This window comes from Cinclus cinclus, chromosome 3 (genome assembly GCF_963662255.1).
Source record: "Cinclus cinclus chromosome 3, bCinCin1.1, whole genome shotgun sequence".
Classification (NCBI taxonomy): Eukaryota; Metazoa; Chordata; class Aves; order Passeriformes; family Cinclidae; genus Cinclus; species Cinclus cinclus.
This window is the reverse complement of record NC_085048.1, coordinates 83,254,190-83,275,586: the sequence shown is the minus strand read 5'-3', so window position 1 is coordinate 83,275,586 and position 21,397 is coordinate 83,254,190. Positions and strand designations below refer to the sequence as shown.

The 21,397-nt window shown below is 34.4% G+C and overlaps 1 protein-coding gene across 1 annotated transcript in view; it reads left to right on the top strand.

Annotated features, from left to right (window-relative positions):
• The first annotated feature begins 241 nt into the window (after positions 1-241).
• KIF6 (kinesin family member 6) overlaps positions 242-21,397 on the top strand; it is a 152,179-nt gene continuing 131,023 nt past the window's right edge. Inside the window, exons 1-5 of the mRNA XM_062490338.1 lie at positions 242-307; positions 1,156-1,262; positions 3,310-3,384; positions 15,105-15,252; positions 17,793-17,902. Coding sequence (XP_062346322.1) covers positions 242-307; positions 1,156-1,262; positions 3,310-3,384; positions 15,105-15,252; positions 17,793-17,902 — 506 coding nt within the window. The remainder of the gene's footprint in view (positions 308-1,155; positions 1,263-3,309; positions 3,385-15,104; positions 15,253-17,792; positions 17,903-21,397) is intronic.

Below are 21,397 nucleotides of genomic sequence, written 5' to 3'. Positions count from 1 at the left end.
AAGAGGGCACCTGGGACAGGTGAGCACCTGGGAGAGGCGGGCAGCTGGGGTAAGAGGACACCTGGGAGAGGCGGGCAGCTGGGGTAAGAGGACACCTGGGAGAGGCGGGCAGCTGTGGCGGGCGGACCCGGCGCTCCCCGCTCTGTGAGGCGGCGCGAGGCCGCTCCCCGCTGCCCCAGGCCGCGCGGCGGCGCGTGCCCCCGGCCGTGCCCGGTTACCGTTGCCGGGGCCCGGCGGGGCGATGGTGAAGGAGACGATCCGGGTGTACGCGCGGGTGAAGCCGCTGGGCAGGCGGCAGCAGGCGGGGGTAGGGCGGGAGCCGTGCTCCGGGGGTGCGCTAGGGATGTACCGGGGATGCTGGGGAGAGCCGCCCGAGACCCCCGCTCGGGTGGGGGCAGCGGGGCGGGGCCCCTCCCCTGCAAGAGGCTCGGGCGGCTGGCGGAGAGGCTGGTACGCGGGCGGGTGTGCGGCCAGGAGCCAGCTCCTGCTCTCCGAAGCCTTAGGAAGTTCATAAAATGACGAAGTAGAGGAGTTTAGGCTGTGACTGTTGGGGGAGCGGCTGAAGAACTCACTTCCACCTAGCTATTAGAGAAGGGCTCCGCAGGAAAACACTTAACGCGCGTCCCTGGGTTTGTGCAGCTCCACCGCGTTCTGAGCAGGGGAGGGGTGCGTGTTGCTCCCAGGGTACAGCTGCCCTCCCAAGGGACAATAAAGTAATGAAAGTGTCCCTTAGGAACCGAGCATTTAGGTCTCTTAATTGCCTTCTTGTTTTAAACCAGCTCTTCTCGTCGCAGCCTTTGTCTTGCCGTAGCCTTTCCTAATGTATTCTTCCAGATTTTTTTTTTGAGAGGCTTGCACTGGGGGCCGCGCTTTGGTTTTTTATAAAATCGCAGATATTAAAATGGTTTAAAGTAAATTATGTAAATTAAAGTAAATTATGGTAAAGAGGCTACGCTTTTGTTTCAAATATTATTGTAGTGTTTACCTGGTGACGGTATGCGCTGGTTTTGTTGTGCAGTAGTTAAGATCTGCTCTGCAATTTGTAAGTTTGTCTCCAGACAATTACGGGTGCTAAGCTTAGGCGAGTGTTATGTCTAACAGTAATGCTGTTCTACTGATGAAGTTATTCTGTGAATTTGTGTCCATCCTTATTAGAGTTATTCAGTTGATAATGAGGAACCTATATCTAGTCTGGCGATTACTGTGCCACGTGATTTGGCAGATGGCTTCATCAATAATAAACGAGAAAGCTACAAGTTCAAGTGAGTAGAAGCCTTTTCTTTGTACCTTCTGCCTTTAGTGATTGACAGTGCTAGGTGTAGTGATACAGAGGTACAGAATCAGGAAAAGTCTATTTTTAAAATTAGATCATGGTATGGATGGGTTTATTTTTTCTATAACTCCCTTAACAAGAGGAATACTTCAGGATATGCTCTTCACCACAATGGGTCTGATAGCACTGGATATAATTGTCATACTACTGTCTGTCCATTGCAAGCCATTATGCATTTCTAAATCTCATCTCTAAGATTCATTTATCAGTTCTTCTATCTTTGTACCTTGCTTTGAATTTGTGTATAAAGACTGGAGCAGGACTGTGCATTCTCTTGTGATCTAATGAGTTGTTATAGACTGGCTAAGGCAGTCTTGATGTATAGAATTCTGTTTAGAAGCTGTTTCAGACAGCCAAAGCAAGGTAAAGAATCCCAGAAATTTTTGAAAGAAATAAATCCTTGGTTGTAGAGTGTAAACATTTTTTAGAAACTTAAAATTAGTACAGCATTATCAAACATCTTTATTACTTCAACAGAACAGTGAGGCAACGCTTTAAAATTTTTGTGACAAATAATGCCTGATCTATAATCACTTCTATTGATGAGGTCAAGACTGTCGTTTTCCAATTTGGATATGCTTTAGTTTTTATTGTAAACAACAAGAAATTTGTTTCTCTATGCTATTAAAAAAAAATGCTCCACATAAACAGCTGCAGCTCCAAATGATGTCATTTTACATCAGCTAAGGTTATCAGCTTGGAAAGAAAGGAGCTGCCCTCCCAAATTGATTAATATATAACACTACCTTAGGCTGTAGATGCCCAAGCCTGACTTAATGAATGCTGATATTTTTGTCTGACTTTTGAATTTATTAAAAACTCTGTAGAGATGCATTTTGAGAAACCCTATGCCTTATCCTTAAGACAATGCAAGAATAATTGTTTGAGTTACTTGACTGATTAGCAGGATAGAATAAATGCTTTTATGTTTAGTATATTGCATTTTTCTGTGATACTGTACCTACTGCATGGGTCAGCACGGTGCCTTTTGACACACCCTGGGAAGTTCTGTGTGAGAGTAGAGCTCCAAATAGGGGGCAGCACAGCAGAGCACCAGGGGGCTGCTGGAGCATGTGGATGACAACTTCCTAAAATACAGTTAAGTTAATCAGGATACTTACAAAAATGGACAAACTATTGAGGGATAATAAGCCTGGAGGTAGCTTTGAGTGCAGTAGCTGTGAGACAATGAAATTCAGGATACTGAGAGAGGGGAGTAAGGCAAAAAGCAGGATCGCAATCCTGGACATCATAAAGGCAGACTTTGGCTTGTTCACGGATCTTCTTGAATGAATTCTCTGAGACACATTCCTGGAGAGATTACCAGGAAAACTGGCTGATTTTGAAGGAGATGGATCACCTTCCCCAAGCTCAAGAACAGTCCATACACGTGAACAGAAAATAATCCAGAGGTAGCAGAAGGACTGCAACAAATGGTCCCTTCCAACCTCAAGAATTCTAATTCAGTTATTTTACAGCAAATAACAGAATAATAATAAAATAACTGCCAATATTTTATATAGAAAGTGACAAAACATATTTAATTAAATATCTCATTCTAATCTGTAGTAATCGTGCAGCAGAATGAAGGAAATGGCTTGAAAAAATGTGAGCCTGTCTGTACTGGTGGGATGCTGTATTTGGTTATAGTGTAATCTATTTATCCAGGATTCAGTGTGGTGCCAGTTACAAACACTAATTCTCTTGATAGATTTAAAATACAGTTTCTTTTTTTCTAAGCCACGTCATTTTATCAGAGGATTTTATTGTACAGATCTTGTCAAAGCAGCTCTGTGTACAGCCTATTTATGTACAATAGCACAACAGCAAGCTGTGGTTAAGACTACAGGGAAAACATTGTACTAAGTTATGTAAGCCTAATGATGTAAACATTGACAGTTACAAACAAACAAAAATGTATGAATCAAGTTCTGTTTTAACATTCTAAGCAATTTTTATTTGCTTCATATTTTCAGATTTCAGAAAATTTTTAATCAAGAGGCAAAACAAGATGTGATTTTTGACAGCATCGCCAAACCAGTAGCAGAATGGTACGTGGTTGTTCTTGCAAGTAACCATGGAAAAGCTATTTCTTCTTTTGTTGTATTACTTGAAGGATAGCTGTCAAGCATTTGTTTCACTGTTGTAAAAGTGGATTGATGTTCTAATTTACTAAATGCTGACATGTCTGAATCCAGGAGATATACAACCCCCTGAGATTTTTATGCATACTAAAGTTTCATTTTTGACTCTTAAAATAGCAATGCTACTGTTGCCTCTTTTGTGTACCAATAGGAATCCATGCCAAATTATTTTTTTGTCTGTAATATAACCTGACTTCATTACCTTAGAATACTATTTTCTATATAGTTTCATGTATAGGTAAACTTAAAGAAAATTTTATCCCCTCATATTTTTTTCTTTAAGCTAGGGATTCTCATTAATGTTTGTGGAGATATTCTTAAATCTTGTCCTTATTACTTTTGTTTTAACACGTAAGGTAGGTTTTTTGGCACTGTTTTTTTTTCCCTCTTCCATTTTCATAATCAAACAATGTTCTTATCAGACAGTTTGCAAAGGCAAATGTTTAAGACTGTTGTAGATTTCTGTATTTATCGTGTGGGTTAGATGCCACTCTGAAACAGGTGGATTTTCCAACGGAAAATGGATTTAATGACATTCTCTTTTTTTTTACTATCTGCACTGCATAAGTTTGTAGTGGTTTTAGTGTGGGAGAAAATCCCCTGCTTGAGGAAGCAGAATTTCTGCATAGTGTTTGCCTATTTATCAAACTTACTGCTCAAAATCCAGACTTGTAGTGAGTTGGGTAGTATTACTTCAAGTGCTAACTTCTTTCTCATTCATTGTCTGACTCATCTGTTGGTTTAAGACATGATTCTTCAAGTTATTCCTCAACCTGTTGCACGGTCTTGTGTTTATCACTGGAGGAAAACAAATATCTTCAGCTGGACACTAAGCCTTTCTCAAGCTGTTACATGGAAGAAAAAATATATCTATCAATTTCATTCTCTGTCTTCCCACCCCTCCTGTTTTCTTCTCTGAAGTCCCACATAAAGAAGATAATTCACAGTGAAAATGAAGAGCCTGTGAATTTGAAATTTCATTAGAATCAGCTTAAAAATAAGTTTAAGACTAAAAAATAATGCTTGCTATTTTCTCATCCAAAAGATATTTCTTTGCTTATCTGACATTATCACATATAGCTTCACATTAACTCATACAGTTAATTTTAAATATTTCTGGGTTTAATGTTGACTGCAGTAAAAAAGTCATTATCTAATTTGAGTGTGTTTGGAAAGAGAGGCATTAAAAGTATCATTGTTACATCCTATGGACTTAATTATCTTCAACAAATACTCAGAGTATCAAAATTAACTAGCAAGAAACTTTTTTTCCATCTGGAGTGTTTTGCTATACTGTTGAAATGTTTTCCAGTTGAACAGTTCATCTGTACAGTGCTCTAATAAACAGAAAGGGATATTCCCTTTTTTTTTCCAGTGCTAGCTGATAAAAGACTTGCTTTATATATTAATCTTCTCCATTATGTAGACTTTAGTTTCAGGGTTTAGATATTTTAAGTACTTGAAAGTAGTCAAATGCTACCCAAATCAATGGTGTTTAGGCAGACAATTATCTCCAAATAGCTGAATCTTTAATGCTAAAATTGATTTATAAAACCATTCTTAATGAAATCAAGATTTTGTCTCTGAGAGTTATAATGTGGTAAAATTTGTATTCTAAATTGTGTTGTTACTGATAGTTTTACTTGTGTTTTTATAATAGACAATAACTGAGGTATGTTCATTTTTTTATCTACTCCTTTAATTTTTATCTCTTTTTAGACAAAAATATGTATTTCAAAGTATCTTCAGAGTCTTGAGGTTCCTTGACTAATGGAGTCCTGAACTGGGCCTGAAATTTATTTCACTCTGTGGTTAATGATACCAATTTCCTTTCCATCATAGGACAATAAGAATTACCCTGTTTCTCTTAAAGGCCACAGTTTTTCACAGGAAAATGTCCCTCATTTTTTGTTTCTTTCACAGTCAATATTCTCTTGCATGAAAAAGCTGTTGGAAGTACACACCTTTCTGTTCTTGGAATCACTTTACTAAGGGAACAGTTTTTGTGTGTGCATTGCCAGGGAACAGAAAGTAGCAGGAAAATCTCAATGAAATAGTTCAGTAACATTTTGAGGTTCTTTGTCATGCATTCTTACAGTCCTGAGGAATTTGAGAGACTCAGGAAAAAAAAAAAAAAATCTTGGGTATTTTTTAAACTAGAACCATAAAGGCAATGCTCAGAATTCTAAAATCTTTCTAGTTTGTTCTTGGATAGATGGAAATTGGATGCAACTTTCTTTTCTTTCTTTTTATTATTTTTTTTCCTTTTTAAGTGTGTTTTCTTTGATGTTGGGCCACTACTTCTCTTTCTGTAAGTCCAGTTACATTGTCATTTTGCCTGTGGTTACGGAGGCATCAGACATTAGTTTGTTTAATTTGCTGCTTCAGTCAAAAGTGCCAGCCTCTGCAAACCATTATGAACATATGATTTGCTTGAACTTAATTACTTTTTTTCTATCCAAGAGTCATCTCTTGCATTGTTTCTTTTCCTTCTAATTTTAAATATATATATTAATAATGTTTTTTATGCAGAGTCAACTTGATGTTTATGAAGCAGCACTAATTCTGTTACTGTGTCAATAGCAGAGAAAATAAATAACAACACACTTTAAAAGTTTGCTAATGATTAAGCATTGCTTTAGCCTCACAACTAAACAAGCCTGCTCTCAAAATGTTTCAAATATTAGCATTATGATTATGTACACAATCAGAAATTAAGTAGAAAATGTTAACTAATTTGAATTAACTGAGTTTTCAGTTCTAATATAGCCAATGTTTTGGTATTAGATGTCTTGATTTATTAAAGAATAATTTTTGAAAATATTTTCTCTTCAGTTGTCTCATGCAAATAAGAAATAGCTCAGCTGTTTGTAAATCTACCAGCAATACCCTGTGATCTTGTGAAAAATTTGATGGCCTTGGGGATAATGCTGCCATTGCTGCAGGTTCTGGTTTATTCGATAAGCTATTTATCCTAAGAATTAACATCTTTAATATATAAACCACTTCTGTTTACTCTCAATTGGTTTTGTGTTTGTTTTTTTTCTGCTGTGTATTCCAACAGAAAATGTAGTAAAATATTTATATTAACAATTATTCATTTTGTATCTGGATATATTTGTCACACAGTGTTGGAAGTAGTGGTTTGGCTCATCTGCATCACAAAGACCTGTAGAATCTATGTAGAGCAAAAGGACACGTTGTTTTGGATGTCATCTTGAAAGAAATGTTGCCTAAACTTTCCCCTAAATTGAGAAATTAGTAATGCTAGCTGTTCTTTCTCAGAGTGAGTACAATTATGAGGCAATAAAAAGTGAAAATTGTCATTGATGTTTCTTCTCAAATGATTGTTAGTTGCTTGTGTTTGTTTTGACTTAAATTGTGCAGTTTAGAATTGTTCAAAAATGTTGTTAATTTAAGATACAGTTTGACATCTTTAATTCAGAATTTCTTTGTGTTACTTATCTGTTATGGTATTTATGGTGAAATTCTAAGTATATTTAGAGATCTTAGTCAAAACAAGAAAATATTTTAGTACTTTTTCCGTAGGAAAACTTCTGAAATTTCTAAGGAAACTTGCCTGCACTAATCTCTCAAAAACAGCCACATGCACATTTGGAAATAAGGTTTCTTTTTTAAAGATGAGGCATTACCAGTTTGGATTTGTTCCACAAATCTGGCAAAGACATAAAGGAAAAAAAAGTCATACTGAGATACTTTGTTTATTTTAATTAAAAGAAACTTTAGTCTGACCTCCAAGTGTTAGAAGACATCTGAGAGCTGAGTCTTTGTGAAGAAAAATTCTCCTGAAAACTTATTTTCAAGATCATTGAAATTAAGTTCTTCCTTCTATTTATCTTCAATAAAATTTGGAAGGGGGCGTGGGGGGGGTGGGGGCTGGTAGGGGAAGGTGTGGGGGGGCTGGTTTTTAAAGGACTGTGTTAATTTATTTTTTTAATATCAATGAATTGAGGTTTCTTGAGATGGAAGGAAGGAAGGAAAGAAGGAAGGAAGGAAGGAAGGAAAATGAGGCAAGCTGATGAACATTTTAAAAATTTTTAGGCCAGCAAGAACTGAGATAGAGGGCCAAGCGTATCCAAAGAGACTGGTGTCCTGCTTTTTTCATTAGTCCAGTATTTTATAGTTACTGAATAATTGTTTTGACCACATGCCTTTATGTTACTACTCATTTAAAATTAAGACAGCAGAACTCAGGAAAAAATAATATGAAGCCAAAATAAACAAAATTAAAGTACATACATTTTTAGGATGAAAATTGTTTCTTGTTCTCAGGATTTTCTCTTACTTATTTAAAAACCCTTACCAAATTTAGTCTTACTTAATAAGTGGTTTTCTTTATTTTATTTATTCATATTACTAACTTTGTAAAAACTTTCACTTTGAACTTTTTCAACCTATTAGAATAATTAGGTAAGAAGGGATCTCTGTAGTGCATCTAGACAAATCTTTTGAGGAAAACAGGTCTGGCTTCTAGATCACATTTCTCAGGCCCTTGTCCTGTAGAGTTTCAAAGATGTCCAAAGATGGGAATCCCACAATCCATCTGAGAACCTGTTCCAAGGCTTAGCTACTCTCACTATGAAGAATATTATCCTTATGGCCACTTTGAGCTTCTTCTCTTGCAATTTGTGAACCATTGCTTTGTGTTCTTGTAAGCCTCTGGGAGGAGTTTGAGTCCATCTCTAATGATCCATTGCAGAAGGTGATAATTAGGTATATATGAGGCTTTCTTTCCTCCATGTTGATAGGAAACTGTTCACTTGGCTCTGCAGGATGTGCTGCAGCCTGAAGTCAATTGATTCTTTCAGGCTCACTCTAGTTTCTTTAGGGCACTTTTCATCTATTGGAGAGCCCAAAACTGGCTACAGAACTGAAGGAGGAGAGTTTCTTTCCTATTTATTTTTTCCCCTATATTTTTTTTTTAATTTTGAAAGCAATTGTTCTGTTCAATTCAGCAAAAATGATGCAGCAGCAAAGGAAGCAGAGTTCTTGGTTACACTTTGGTAAAAGTCTCCCTAAAGTCACATTAACAATGAGCACAGATACAAATGAAAAGTTCTGTGTCCGTAAGCTTTAAATAGAACAAATGATCTTCACTGGAAATTAAAACAGAATGTAGTCAGAAAACCCAACCACAATAAAACAACCTCAGTCTGCTTTCATCTTCTGTCTACTGTCACTGGGCTTTTACCACTATTTATATTGTCTCAGATAGTCAAGGACAAAGTACTGAATGATATTTTAGACTGTAGTAACTACTCATAAATTGTCTAGCTCTCACTTGAGGAATTTCTCACTTGAGGAATGTTAGGCAGTTGTAAACATAACGTATCTATCAATATAAGTGGAATTGCTTCCATGAGTTATGCTTCTGTATCACCCTATATTTAGGAATTAGACATCTTTCAGGAATGAGACAAGGCAGTGGAGTGACTGGAAATGCCACTACATAACTCTGTAACACCATTCATTTAATAGGGGTCTGGACTGAATTTTCAGATTAGAAGTTCATGTCTCACTGTATATGTTTTTAAATCACCACTAATTACAAGTAAATTAGAACATGCAAGTTACTTGAGAAGTGAATAAAAAAATTTGAGGCAAAAAACCCACATGGTATTCCTTTCCTTTACAATCATTTAAAAAAATTTTCTAGGCGTGATAATGGATAGTTTCTCAAAGTCCAAAGTGCAGAAGAGAATGCATGTAATAATTAATTTTTCATAAAGTCCAAACTGATTTTCTTGAGCAATCATCATTACATACATTTTATGTAACAACACTTGGGTTATGAAGTGGTATTAAGGTTTTACTGAAAGTGGAATATATAAGGAACATTTACTTCAGTTTACTTTGCTTTTTTCTTATGTCTCTTTTTCAAAACAAGAGAAGTATTTAAATTAAGAGTATGTAATGTTAATTAGAAAAAATATTTGTAGAATGTACGTTGGCAGTTTCTAAGGTATTAGATGTACTTTTGGTTCATGCAGATCAGTGTGAATCCTGTAGTGTGTTCAAGCATTTGCAGCAGCAAAATTATCTGCTGTAATCAAATTTGTCCCCTAAAACTCAGTGGTGTATTGTCAAAGTGATCATTGAATTGAATAAGCTATGGATCATGGTCTTACTTAATACTTTTCAGGTAGAGAATTCTTCCCCAGTAGAGGGGAAGTATCCCTTAGTGTTCTGGTTAGAAAAAATACCAGAAGTATTGCAATTCCTGTCTCAAACACTGTTGTTGGGGGAGGTTTTTTTGATGGTCTGTGCCATAGCTGGAGGTATGAACAGTTTTAATTTATCTCATCATGTTGCTGCCATAATATATGATTAGGTTTATTTAGCAGTGGTATCAAATCAATCTCCTTAGCTGTGTGCACAAATTACTTTTTGCTTGGAAAAGGTGGGATTTAAATTCTAAGCAACAAAGAAAGTATATCCAGTGCTTTCTTTTTCTTTAAACTTGTTGCTGTTTAGCTCTGTAAGGTGAAACACAAGCTGTTGTGTTTCTAAAAGCCAGCAGTTAAGTTTTCAGTGCTTGATCAGAAAAGCAGCTTCAGTTCTTCGGGTAAAAAGTAAGAACTAATCCTTTGCTCAACTATAATCATCTTCAAGAGGACATATAATTTGGTGATAAATTATAATGCAGAATAAAAGGATAAAGAAGATTTAGGCATGTAATAAACAATAATTATTCATACTTTGGGAGTTGCTTGCCTGCAATTTATGCTGTTATTTGCTTTTTTCCCATGCACTCTGTCTTATTTTGATTTCCACTAAACAAAATCTTTTTGCGCAATTCTGTGTTATTCAATGATAACAACTTTTCTAAAGAGATTTTCTTGTTGCATAAATACTTCTTCATGAGCTCATAATACTTGGCAGCTAATCATGATGTTTCTTCATTGATATTTTGCTTTAAATTGACTTTTCTTATGGTGATCAAAAAGACAAGACTAACATCTATCATCCCACCCACCTCAATAGGAAATGTATGTAGATGTGGTTACATAGATGTACATGTCACCATTTCCAGTATACCAAGCAAACTTTTTTTTTCTTATATTCAGTTTTGTAGTATGTGAGTCTTCATATGACTAGACCACATGAAATGTCACTTTTCTTTTTTTGTGGAAATCTTGCCTTAACAGAATTTGAAGTCTCATCCATGTTTCTTTGAGATTTCCTTATATGCAGAAATTCAGGCCAATGAAATTTCTCCCCATTCAATGCATTTTATTGTTCACAGGTATGAACTTCAATAAGTCAGACCTACTGTTCATGCACGTGGCAAATTAAGTTTTCCTTGACACATTTAAGTTGGTCCGTATTTTCTAGATAGAAACATGGAATGTGTGGTTATAAGCAGTACAAGCAAAGCCAAATCAACAATTTGTTAGAAAGTGACTTTTATATATATATTATTCTTTTCTTCTTATAGAAACTAGTCTATAACAAAGTGTTATATGCCTGCATGACTTAGTGAATAATGAAAATGATCCCTCTGAATTCTGTAATAGAATGAAACAAATATACAAATTTAAAGAAGATTTTAGTCATTGTATTTTAGTTACTTTTCTCTGTAGTAGGTATTTTTAGGTCTAGCTTGGTATTGATAAAAATAAAAGACCCTCCAGTAACTCTCATAATCATAACTTTAAAATATGCTCCAACAGTATTTTAGCTAATCTGTCTGGAAGTTGTCCATGAATTTCTGAACAAGGTGCTATACAATGTTGTATAAGTGCATGAAAGATCTTTTCTGCAAAGCCTCCCCTTGGACTGTGGGTCTTTGAAGTGTTTTGTTTGAAGTAGTAAAGAGACTACTTATTAAAAAAAAAATATCTCCTTGACCATGCCAAAATTCATCTTTCAGAGAAATAATAATACTCAAAATTCTGGATGTTCTGGTAACACCAAGGAGTCATGACTGAAAATACGCTTTCAGTGTATGATTTTTATTTACACATAGTTTTAAGTCCTCACATGCCTACCATCACTATCCATGTGAACCTGTGTAGTTTTCAAATACTGAGTTTTAAAAAAAAAATTGGGACTTTTGTTCAGACTCTGAAGAGGAAAGATGCAGGCTTTGTCTGTGGGAACTGACATCTTGCGAAGTAGGTTTTGTAGAAAAGAACTTCTGATTCTCTACCAACCTTTCCCAGCAAAGAATCACTTCTACTACTGTTGGGGACAGTTTAAATTTGCAGATGAGAATCCTCAAGGATCCCTTTGGTGAATGCTGTTTAGAAAATATGCTCTTATCAAGTCTTTTCATAATGGGTGTTGCCAACTTTTTTGGTACCTGCTGTAGTTATATTTCAGGATGAAAAGGATAATGTGAATATTTTCTGCTCACTACATTTACTTCTAGCATCTGAGGGACCCATCACTTTGCTAAGGGTAATTATGCAGTATAGTTTGATGTTTTTCCTTAAATGGCATTTTATAAGTGGCTTACGGTTTATGAAAGTTTTCTGAGCTTTTTATTTTCCTAAAATAATTATGCATCTTGGGTTGAAAATACTATGTACAGATCTTAAACTTCCTGAGTATTTAATAAATAAGCATTGATTTATTGATTGATTTGGTATTGGTCCATCTACATATAAGTTACCCTTTCAGTGTTACTAAACTAAACTAAATTAACTAAAATTAGATTGATGGAGTTTTGGTGGGAGTTCTTTTGCCTTGAAGCACTTAGAAGTGAAAAAGAGCAAAGTGTATCTCCAAGAAATATTTTCTATTGTGATAAGCTGTCCATAAGGCTCATTGTTAAGTCACCCTGTATCATCACTGATTGCAAATGAAGTTACTTAAAATGAGTGTGAATTAGGCACATCAGGCATGGATTTTTATAAATTAATCCATGTTATCACATACAGACCTTCAAAACTGACACTGACTAATATTCACAGTAGAATGCTAGAATGGTAGTTATAAATCTTCAATTTAGAAATATGTTCTTTCATAAATATATATGTATGCACAAACCATGAACTTTGTTGTTCATAAGTTTGTTTCTCCACAAGCCAATGCAGTGGAGGCTTTTCATTTTCACTGCATCTTCCCCCCTGTTCTTCTTCAGGAGTAAATCATAGCATACAACTTGCTTCTGAGCCCATGAGCTTTGTAGTCCTGCCTGAACTCCTAGTCCCTTTTCTCTTACAGAAGTGTTTTGCTTCTCCAATTTAGAAAGACAGTTTGTTCTCCATCCTGTACTCATGGAGTGCATGTTACTCTTAGAAGGTTTTGCCAGCAGTTTCACTGGTATTATTGGTAGTTGTCTTTCCTCACAGGCTTCCTTAGTACCTTAAGCAGGCTGTCCTTAAATTGACTTAGTGGTAGCTGTAATACACTCTGAATGAAAGAAATGCATGTTGTGAATATGGACAGTATGTGATTATTTGTATATATATATATTATTATACACACACACACATGCTCACACATAAATTTAGAGAAGAAGGTGGACTTTTAGCTCAGAATTTAAAGAACGTAACTGTGAAATCAAAAAAGTCGATATTAAGATAACCTGTAATTGCAATGGATTAGAAGAATGCATTATTGGTATGGATATGTTCACATTTTATGAGCTGTCAGGGTCTTCTGGAACTTTTCAGAACTGTGCTTATACACTGCAGAAAATATAAGAATATAAATCAAATAGCAAAAAGAAAACTCACTGACTTTTGCAGCTGTTTTGACAGCATATGGTATGTGATATTTTATCCTGTGTTTACATGTGAGGTGATTTTAATCAACAGCTTTTTCTGCAGCACAGGCAAGTTGAGTTAATAGTTTGCAGCTATGCATTTTACTAGTTTTTATCATGTTGCAAGGCACACCTTTAAAGAAGAGAAGGAATAAGAAAACTTAACAATCCCAGCTGTTAGCTCTGAAGAGCCAGACAGCTCTTCTGTATGAGCTGAAGAGCAACTGTGCTGCATCAGACCAAGGTTCCCTCTAGCTCACTATGTTGTGTCTCACAGGGACTTACAGACAATGGTCAGATAAAAGCAATAAACAGAGTAAGCATGTAGAACTGCCTCCCCATATACCCTCTTAGTTTTAGTTATTTGTAGTTAAGGGACTTTCTGATTTCTCTGTCATTAGTAACCCTGAAGAAAAATCTTTTGGTGATTTAGTCCAATCTCTACTGAAGCCTCTGTGACATTTTAATGTCCAAAACATGGCGTGGCAAAGAGTTGCACAGCTTAACTACAATTTTCTTGAAGAATCATTTTCCCTTGCTAGCTTTGAATCTACCATGTCTGCCCTACCTTCTGACAACTCATTACTGTCATCAGCATTCAGATATTGTGATAGTGGGCACCAGAAATTCCTAAGATGGATGAATGAGGTGTTTTATCATAATAATTGTTTTGATTTTTAACATCTGGAATCTAATATCTATATATATTCTGTCTTTGCACGTTTTGGGAGCAGATGTTCAGTGTAGCTCCTTTCAACATGTTTCTGTTTTTGTCTTTGGCATCCTGCTGTAATGGATTAAAATACGCAATTTGGCAAGTACTCAGGCCTTTAAATAAACTTGAGTAAGTTGGAGAATCATTGCATCTCTCATGGCGCCAGACCAGCAACTATCTATATACATGTTTCTTTTCCTCTTATGCAAGGGTTGTTTTCCCTCTTTTTATTTATTAAAATCATAGCTTATTTATCCTTTCTCTTTAAACAAAATACATGAGAATAATTTTTTGCTTTTAAATTTGTTGAACAATATTGGTAGGTCTTTAAGCATTGTAAATCCAATCCAAAATTTAAGATTATTAAGTTTATCTACTGTATGGTGGAAATCAGATGGAAGTCAATGGTGGTGAATTAGAGAAAGATATTTGAACTGGACTTTTATTAGGTACTTCTGCAAACAGAAGTCAGAGGTGTGAAAAAGAGGATGAGTCTGAATGCCATTTCATCCTCTGCCATTAATAGGTATTTTGTCTGTTCTATTGAAGTTTCTTGTACACTCATAATTATAAGAGAAAAGTTTGCTATTGCAAATGTGGGTTTGTATGTTTTCATAGTAAATGAAGATTTTATTACATTGCTTTAAGCACAGGTTCTCCTGCATACCCTTATCCAAGCATAGTACGATAGCTGAGTATAGTCTTGTTCTCAGAATAAAAGCTGTACCCTGGTATAACAGTATCCTTCTGTGAGTTTCTAACCACAATACAGTTTTTTCTGTTTGCATTTAATGAATTCCTATGTGAAATATTTCTTCACTCTTCTAGTGTATGAATGGCACAATTCCTGATATCTAGAGTCTTTAAAGAGATTAAATATCATCCTTGCAAAAAACCATCTGCCAAACTAAAAAGTATGAAAAGGTAGTATAAATTGTAATAAGGATGATCAGCTTAATGGATTAAGTCAAGGCATCAAGAAATCCTTCCATTCTAGATAGTTTAAATTCTATAGAATCTAGAATATATACACTGAAGTGTATTCTTGTATTACCAAAGACAGTTGCTATATAATTAAGAATTACTGTTAATTTTATTTTGGATCTATAAAAAGTTGATAGTGGACAATATGTTCTGCCTTAAATATTAATTATCTCCCTTTTTTTAATTGTACAGTGTTTTGGCTGGATACAATGGTACTATCTTTGCATATGGTCAGACAGGCAGTGGCAAAACTTTTACCATCACAGGAGGAGCTGAACGTTACAGTGATCGAGGCATTATTCCCAGGACTTTATCTTATATTTTTGATCAATTGCAGAAGGTATGGAACATTATTTTCTGTTCAGTTCTAACATCTTGTTTCAAATGTTTAACTATTGCTAAAGGTTGTTTTTATAATAGTTTTAGTGGAAGCCCTAAAACTAACACTTAAGAAAATATCTAACTTGACACAGTACTTACTGTGTGCAAGAATATATTTGTAGTTGTTTTGGCTACCTGGTTTATTGTCAAAGTCTGAAAATAATGGGCACCATTGTGGGCGGCTTTTGTAGTTTTAAAACCTGAGCTAATTTTAATTGATGTAGCATACCTTCGGATCACACAAGTGGTTCTCCTTGTCTAACACTTACATCAGCTCCACTCTGGTTTTGTATTGCATGCATTGCATTTCATTTTTACTTTCTCTGCAATTAAATGCATCAGTAAACAAAAAGATGTGCCAGACTAAGCACACTGATTGTTTGTTATGTTTATTATGTTTGTGAGAAATTTAATTTTCTTTTAGTGTCTAAAATACATACATGAGTGGACACAGTTATTTCAGTGCTTTTATAATTACAGGAGGCAAAAGTGAGGAGAGGAGTCTTGTGTAATTTGTTTTGTCTCTTCATTTATTCCACCAGGCCTATGACTCATTAATCCTCACATTTTATCAAAGCTATTTAATTAAGACAATTTAAATATTACTTGACATTAAAATAAATCATTCTACTGTACTTTTATACTCTTTCAGTCACGTACTGCAGAGTAGCAGTCTGTTTGCATAAGGGCATATGTCTCAGTCAGATTAATATGCCTTGTCTTAGTAAGGGTTAACAACAATAAGTAATTACTTTGGCTCTTTGGAAGTATAGCTTTGGCACGTAAATGTACACAGCATATGGCATATGCCCAAAAACTTGGCAATGTGGGAATGGAAATGAAAAAAACCCACATGATCATGTTATCTTAGACCTTCTGCACTCACACTACCCCCATGGAGGACTTTTGTTGTGGAAAGTGAGCAGGTTCATTGTGTAATTGCCAGTAACAAACAGTGTCAACACATCAACTTTCTTTTCTAATTTAAATTATGTAATAAAAACCAAATAGGATGAATAATAACTAGTATGTCTGTCATCTTCTCAGCACAGAAATACCAATATTTCCTTCTCCAGACTGGGTTTTGGATCAAAAGCGATATTTATTTATGCTTATAGGGCTATTTCAATTTTCCTTCTTCTAAATCATTGTTTCATATAATTTTCCTTTTTTGTTAGTGCCTTTTAGAGAATCTCTTCTTGGTGTTTTATCTTTTCTCTTGCCTTTCTTTTAATATCTTTCCCCTTTTTCATTTCTTTCTACCTATAACTTTGATTTGGAAGGTGCTCAAATAGTGGAGAAGAATCATTTGCCTTCTAACCCTAAGTAGGATGAAACTGGAGAAAGTGAAATCAGAGACATGAAATACAAGACTTGTTAAGCTCTTACTTGGACAAAGACAGTGCAATTTGAAACTGAAGAAGCAAAACTTTTTACCCTAAATAAGAAGCAAATCAAGCTCTTTGTTTTTAATAACATCTCCTTTTAATTTAGAAATTCTCCTATTTCCACAGCATCCTGTTTGAGTTGTTCTTTACTACATTTTTTCCATCCATCTGTAGTGTATCTTTTAAATTATTTCCCTTGAAATACTGAAGTGTCATAACCAATTTTAAAAAAAAATATGGGAAATAATTATTAAATGAAAGTAACAAGTTATATCTCAAAGTATTTTGCAAAAAAAATGTAATGGATTGAATTATTAATTTTCTACTGTGATATTAGTACTTTCACAGTGGCTTATGTCTGCTTTGTCTGCTGAAATGAAGTGACTGATTTTTTATTCTTTTTTTTTTCTTTAATTTTGGAAATCATAGCCCACTATTTTGAGGTTTATGTTGTTTGGATTTGGCTTTGGGGCAGAGGAAAATTCCATCTGCAAAACTCAGTTGTGTTAAATTACTTTTTGGCAATGTAATTTACCAAAAGAATTGTGATTGCAGACAACAGCTGACATCATATACAATGCTCTAATGTTATGATGAAGAGAGTGAAAAGCAGTATGTCACTGATGTTTATAAATGAAGTAAATAGTATTTTTGTTGCTGTTTTTACATTCTTTTTTTTTATTTAAGCATAGTCTTTCTATCCATAATATAAAAGTTTTTATAATAATTTTTTACAATAACTTTTTAGCTCAGAAGTGAAAAATATCATGTATAGTTCTGTAAGCAGCTCCGATGTTCTAAATATATACAGACTTTTTAAAGTATACAGAATCAATTAAAAATCTCAGACTAAACTCATGGTCACGTTAGGGTTTTGTATGTGTCTCTGCTTCGGTTGGGGGTTTTTGTGGGTTTTTTCATTTTTTTCTTTTTGAGTCCTTGTGCATATGGTAACACATAAATATGAAAATATTACAAATTGAAAATGTGCACCATAGCCAGGAAAAGAGACAAAGTGCAAAAGTGATCTAGAAGCCATAGAAATAAATTTGTCTTATCTACTTCTGACTTCTGTTTGTAGCACCATTTTTTTTTTCCTTTTCTTATCCAGGATAGCAGTAAAGTGTACACAACTCATGTTTCCTACTTAGAAATCTACAATGAATGTGGTTATGATCTGCTGGACCCGAGACATGAGGCATCCAGAATGGAAGACTTGCCGTAAGTAATACAATTACAGAAAATCATCAAAATCAAAAAGAATCTTTTTCATATACACTATTAGATTGTTTGGGGACTTTTTGAAGTTGTGCTACTGATCTCAGCACTAATTTAATCAGAATACTTTGTTTTCACAATTTTAGCAACGGTGCCCTATATATGGTTATTTTTTGTGTATGGAGGCTAGGGAGTAACTGAAGGTGAAAAGATTAAAAGTGTTTGTTGCTATTACACAGAGAAGATTTCTTGCAGCCACTGACAAGGTGAAGGTGCACTTGTTTTTCTCATGGCAGCCTGTCTCTGTCTCTATGGCATGTATGCTTGTGTGTGGCAGAGACATGTAACAGGTGGCATTTCCTTGCAACATTAATGAGAAAATGTCCCTGGTTCTATTTGGACCTTTTCCTTCAAGGATCATTATTTTTCTCGAATATGCAATTATGAAATAAGGTAAGTTACAGATAGAAAATAGGCCACAAAGAACTCCAAAGAACAGTGTATTTCCTTCAGGATGGATGGTTGTTATAATAGTTGTCATTAGTCAGACACTAGCACCTACTGATGCTTGGAGAAGGGTAGTAAACAATGATTGTAGTTCACGAACACTCCAGCTGGTGAAGTTAAAGACTGCTAATTTATAAGAAATACAAGTCCTAGTATCCAAGTCTGAAGTAATAGCTTGTAGTCTGTGTAATTTTTAAACAGCTAAGCAAACACTAAATAGGTGTGAATAAGTGAGTTATTTACTGGATTCACAAGTGCCCTGAAATAATGCTGGGCACCATGAATTTTAACACCCAGCATGATGGTAGCAGACACTTGTAAATAACGATGAAATCACTGCTGATACAAGAGCAGGAAACATACTGAAAACTTTCGATGGGACAATAAAAGGAAATCAGTTGAATTTTATTTTGAAATAACTAATTATGTCATTTACATATTATTATACAGTTTTATTTATTTAAAAAAATTCCCAACACAATATTTTATTGTGTTTAAATGCTGCTTTATTTTTCCACACAATATGGGGTATCTAGGACATGTATGTACATAAGAATTTTCAAGATTGATCTTTAGAAAAGAATATAGTTTAGTGATTAGGAAGGCAGCAGACAAATGCAAAGTGTGGGACTGGGCTGTGAATTGGTCTAATTGTTTCAGTTTCTTTACCTGGGAAATGGAAGTAAAATTTATTGCTTTATGATACATCAGTGCTGTGAGGACTGTGTGTCTTTACAGAGTCTTTCATGATGATGTTTAAGATTCTAATTTAATTTATTACCTGCTTCCTGTGCCATGCAGACAAAAATTTTAATCAGAGGCTAGTTTGGATAACTTAATTTAATTCTGCATCCATTTTTACAGGATGCAAAAAATACTATGTTACAGTTTTTCCAACATATTAAAGTTAATGCTATTAAGTTATTAGTTTATTGTATGATTAATTTCATTTATTAAGTTATTTGAAATATTTTATCTGAACTCATACCAATTAACATTTTATAAGAACAAATTTATTCAATTAGAAGAAACTGAATTTTAATAAGTTAATTGCAACTTTGAAGCAGATATTTGGGGTCATGTGCTCTGGAAAATATGTCATATTTTAAAACTAGGTACTGAATGTTTGCTAATAATTGTGAGTTTTAGAATACTCCAATTAGTTTATGTATGATGATTCAATTAAACTAAATAATAACTTTGTGTTGTGTATAAGGTTATTTTAAAAAGTAAAAGTTGATAGATAATTTGATTTTAAATTAGGAATAAAGCTTAGGATATGTTGAAATAATCATAATTACCTGTTGTTACACCTGTAAACTTACATAGTGTATGCTACTCCAAGATGAGTTTTACTAAGATAATATTTTTTTCTCTGCAGAGTAACTAATATTAATTTCCACTGCATTGTTGGTCAATAAAAATATGTTCTGTAAGCTGAAACTATAACTATATGACTCATATTTAGCATGTGCAAAAGTATTTAATTAATAAAAAATATTTTGTTTGTTTCTTAATATTGTAGTCTAGGGATTCAAAATTTAAAAATATGTAGTGTCATTCTGAACCAAGAAGGGAGTAAGAGTTGCAAGAATGGGTAGTTGCATGATTAACTAAATTCAATTACTTGATTAATTTTCTTAAATGATAGAGGTTACATATAAGTAAATAGTAACCAAAAATTCATCAGGTGTTAATTGCCTAATATATATTTTTGGAGAATTTTCTGTGCTTAAAACCCCTTAATATTTTAGTGTTAGCAAAACACAAAATTATAACTTGCTTGAAAGCCTGTATTTAATGAAAATATTAGAAAAAAATTATATTTTAGTACTTTTAAGGTGTCATATTATGCATAATTTTCTTTTGAACTCCACAGTGGATCATCTAAGCTTTAAGCACCATGAAAAGCCAAAGGCACAATATTCACCCAAGTCCTGGGTAAATATTAGCAGTGTTGATACTTTCTGAAGTATTCAAGATGGAGAAAAAGAGTACTGAAGAAATTTATAATTTTAGAAGAATAAGAAAAAGATTAGTTAAACTTCATATAATGTGCAGATTGTTCTGGAACAATATTGTAATCTATATTCTTGCAAAAAGAAGGGGATGTATTTTGAATGAAAGATAACATACTTCTGACCAGCAAACTCTGCACTCTTAGCTTTATGTTACCAGTTTAATGAAAGGACTAAACACAGATTACATTCAGGTGATAGAAGTTATGAAAGACTTGTGGATACACTACAGGCTTGTTGATAGTACTTCAAAAATGAGATATTAAAATTGTGTTCAATGCTTGAGGCAAAGTGAATAACAAACATTTTTAAAATTGCCCATTGCATCCAAACATTACATTATTAGGCTTGGAATCTAAGCTCGTGAAGTCAAGGTTTTGTGTGTAGCCATACTTTTCATATTTTGTACACTATGAAATTTTCATCTTAGCACTGCTTACTCATTTCATCAGAGTCTGCCAGATAAGAAGGGAAGAGGCTCTCACAAAAACAATCAGTACTTTTCTGGAAATAAATTTCTGACAAGTGCACGAATGTGGGCCATATAGCTGCACATACATATGTCTATCTATATGTATACATATAGAGATTCCTACACAGAATTATGTAATTATTTACATATTCATGCATATGTAGGGAGATATAGAAATGTGTACCTATTTATGTACACACATATAGATATTTATATATGTATACATTAATAGGTATCATGTTTCTAATAGGTACAGATATTTCTACAACAACTAAGGTTAGTTTTGAAATCTCATTGAACTTCTTTTTTAGCAGAAAATAATAGTTTTCTTGATGTTTAGTTGGGATATTGCTCATAACCCATAGAATATATAATTTGATATATTTTAATGTTTCATACAAAATATAGTTTACAATTGCAACTTGTTTCATTGTACAAATCTGACAGTGTTTTAATTCTGTGACACTGTAGATGAAATCCAGCATATGCAGATGCAAAAAA